At 43.3% G+C, this 3,645-nt stretch overlaps 1 protein-coding gene across 1 annotated transcript in view; it reads left to right on the forward strand.

Annotated features, from left to right (window-relative positions):
• The first annotated feature begins 1,878 nt into the window (after window positions 1–1,878).
• SPACA1 (sperm acrosome associated 1) overlaps window positions 1,879–3,645 on the forward strand; it is a 41,973-nt gene continuing 40,206 nt past the window's right edge. Inside the window, exons 1-2 of the mRNA XM_027853875.1 lie at window positions 1,879–2,017; window positions 2,273–2,356. Of these exons, the coding sequence (XP_027709676.1) occupies window positions 1,879–2,017; window positions 2,273–2,356 (223 nt within the window). The remainder of the gene's footprint in view (window positions 2,018–2,272; window positions 2,357–3,645) is intronic.

The raw sequence follows: 3,645 nt of genomic DNA on the forward strand, positions 1-3,645 counted from the left end.
CCCACTTTCTCCCATCCCCCAAGAATGTAAGCTCACAGGGCAGAGACAGTATCACTGTTTCCTTTATATCCTCAATATGTACTAAAGTATCTGGCACATCAAGCTGTCCATTTAAAATTGTCCTTATGTACTTATGTTCTACTAAAGCTCATATTTACCTTTGCACATGCCTAATCACCCCTATTAGACAACCCCTCTCTCTCTCTCTCTCTCTCTCTCTCTCTCTCTCTGTCTCTCTGTCTCTCTCTCTCTCACACACACACACACACACTATGATTTTAATTATCTCCCCACATAAGGAAGAGATTTCTAACAACTTGAAGGAAAAGAAATATCCATTCATTATAAAATTTCCTTTTCATTTGTTCTTCCTTTACAGCTCTTGGTGGTGAAACAAGAGCTTATTGTATTTTCATAGTACAGTCAGAATTTTAGAACTTACAACTTTCTTGGAGATCATCTAGCCCAACCTCCTGGATGAACCAGTCCTAATAGTGTATACAAGGGGAGTAGATAAATTATTATCTTTATCATTTACCAGGTGTTTGTTTCCTGGAGTAGCAGAACTCAATGACCTTCTAACTTTTATTTTCATCTAGGAAACTTTGGGTATGAGGAAGGTAACTTTGATCAGAGGGGATTTGGTTTTGGAAAAGGAAGGGAGCAAATGTGTGGTGAAAAAAGCCTTGAATTTGAATATAGACTCACTCTGCTTAGAGCTTATATCACTTTAAGGAAGACATGGTGACCTCTGTAAATCTTAGTTTCTTCATTTGTAGAAGGAAGGGGGTTGACCTTGATTATGTCTAAGGTCTCTTATAGTTCTAGCTCTTCAAGAGTTTTTTTTTTAAGTGTGGGGGTGGGGTAGGAGTGGAAGGGGGATGGAGAAATTTAACAATTCCTTCTAGTCCAAGAGGTCTTTCTAAATATGTACATATTGGGGCAGGGGCAGGAATTCTGTATTTGTCAATCTTTTCCTTGATGATAGATAGGGTATTGGGGGATAGAATGCAAAGAAGGAACAAGGTTATGAAAGACACTGGGAAAGAGGCAGGGAAAGTGAAGGAACAAGCATTTATTAAGTTCACATGACCTCTGCATCTTTTTTTATTCATTGCCAATTTTTTTAATCAATTCTTACTTGCCAAGTTCTCTACTTCTCTCACCATTCTGGTTGTCTTCTTGTGGACACACTCCAGCTTGTCGTAATCTTGAAGAATGCTGTTCCGCTCAGATAACTACTGGAATATTGTTTACAAATATTAGGCAAAGTAGTGCCATAGAAAGATCCCAGTGTTCAAATAACAGTCCTCCCACTTACTACCTGTGTGACCTTGGGCAAGTCATTTAACCTCACTGTGCCTCAGTTTCTTCTTCTGTTAAAGAAGTTTGAATTAAAGTCCCTTTCAACTTTAGATCTATGATCTGTAATACAAGCAATGGAAAGCAGAGTTGATGGTTGTCTCCAATGTAGAAAATACTAAATGAGAAGGCAAAAGTGACCAAGACTGGGAAATGAATTGAATTTTTAGCCCTGCAACTGTCCCGTACCTCAGGCAAGCTCACAAGCACCATGGACAGAGTGGGTTGGAAGCCTCTTTAGAACCTCCCCCAGGTCGATTCCACTTTCTCTCTCCTGCCAACCCCAGCCCTTCTAAACCTGCTGTGCATGCCACCAGATTTATCCCGGTGGAGGGAATGAAAGGTTGTCAGGCCGCCCCAGAACGCTGCAAGACCGGGGAATAGTGACGGGCCCAGTGACGCTTCAATGGTTGCCTCGGGGACTGGGGGCTTGCAGGGCCCAGCGGGGTACCACAGGGTTCAGTGCGTCCTCACTCGGGTGAAAGCTGCGCTCGGGGCTTGGAGGTTGTAGAGGCCATGGGCTCTGGCTGCAGCTTCTCTGCGCAGCTGGAGCTCCTACTAGGAGCGTTGCTCCTACTGCTGGTGGGCAGAGACCTGGCGGAGGGAAATAACGCCACCGAGCTCAAGACCCCCAACTTACTCATTTCGGAGGGCGGTGAGAGACTGCAGCTGGGCTTAGGCGAGGGCGGGAGTGGGGAAGGTAGAAGGCCAGGGACTACGGGCTCAGGCTAGAGAGAGAGAAGGAGGGAGGGAACTTGCTCAGAGCCAGTTTGGGATCCCCTAGTTAAACTTCAAGTGCTTTGGTTGAGGCAGGGGTGGGGGTGGGGGATAAGTGGAGGAGGGATGGGAGAGGGGGTTGGCAGCCCTGGGGAGAGGGCCTGGGGAAGTACGAGTTACCTTCCTTTCCCAGGCATCAGCGAGGAAGGTTTCCCGGACTTGCCGCCTGTTAACCCTCACTCATTTTCAAGCTCCAGGGAAAGCCCCTTACTAGAAGGTGAGCGTGTTGATGATGCTTTTGAATGTGCTAAGTGTGTCAATAGGAGCTGTGCCACTCCAAAGTGAGGGGACCTGTAGGGGCCACGTTCTGACTATGACATCACTAGAGCGCTGGTCCCAAGGGCCAGGCAGGTCCGCCCTCCCCAGAAAGAAAGGGCAAGAACCGATTTTCTCTCCCTGGTTTACAGCGCTGGGTGGGGGGGGGGGGGGTGGAGGGGGGGAGAAGAGATATAATCACGAATGGTGACATTGTCTACTTAGAAAATCTAAGTAGAATGTGTAACAGAAACACATTCCTACTTGAGAGCTTTTCTCTGTCTTCCTCACTCCACCCAACAACTCCTTTTTTGTTTGTTTGTTTTGTTTTGAGGGTGGTCACCTAAGAAAACTTTTAGTCAACTTCCTCAATTCTGTTGTGTACTACTTTTTCTTAGTCCCAACTTTAAGAAAGCAATTCCCTACCACTACCACTTTCCACCTTCCCCTGTGACACCGCCCTGTCCTCACTTCACAACGATTTTTTTTTTGTTGTTTGTTTTTGGAATACAGAGAAAGTATGTTTTTTAGCATCACTGAGCAACATAAGGGTCTCTGGATTGTGATATGTATATATGTGAATATAAACACACAGTGTCCCTAAAGTTTCAGTGAAGTTTTAGGATTTAATAGCTTTTGGAATAGCAAATATGTAGATATAGATAGATACATGTACAAATATAAATATGACTATACTTATGTCCATATTTGTATTTGTATCTATATCCATATCTATGTTTATATCAGTATCTATATCTATATATCTATTGTTCCAAAAGTTTTAATAGTTTTAAGCAATTAAAGCATAAAACTGAACTAAGATTTTTGGGACACTGTGTTTATATTCACACATATATGTATCAGCATGCTTCCAGTAAGTCACACAACTGTCCCAGGTCACTTCTTACCCAAGCAATAACACCAGACAAGGAACTTAACTTGTGACTGTCTCAAATAAATCCAGAGGAGCCGTTGCTATTGTACCTGCCTGGTACATAAATTTGCTACATTCTACTGGCTCATTAAACAGTTACTTGTATTGATTAGTTGCTCATGTGCTTACAAACAAAAACTTAGGTGCAGATTTTGATTTTTTGAGCTTCCTATAGTTGAGTGATTTCCCTTTGCCCAGGACTAGTCATGAGATTACCTCCTAGTCCAGTTGGTGGTCTCATGGCTTTCAGACAAGCTATCTATCTATCTATCTATCTATCTATCTATCTATCTATCTATCTATCTATCTATCTATCT

Source organism: Vombatus ursinus, unplaced genomic scaffold (genome assembly GCF_900497805.2).
Source record: "Vombatus ursinus unplaced genomic scaffold, bare-nosed wombat genome assembly UNPS02000582.1, whole genome shotgun sequence".
Lineage (NCBI taxonomy): Eukaryota > Metazoa > Chordata > Mammalia > Diprotodontia > Vombatidae > Vombatus > Vombatus ursinus.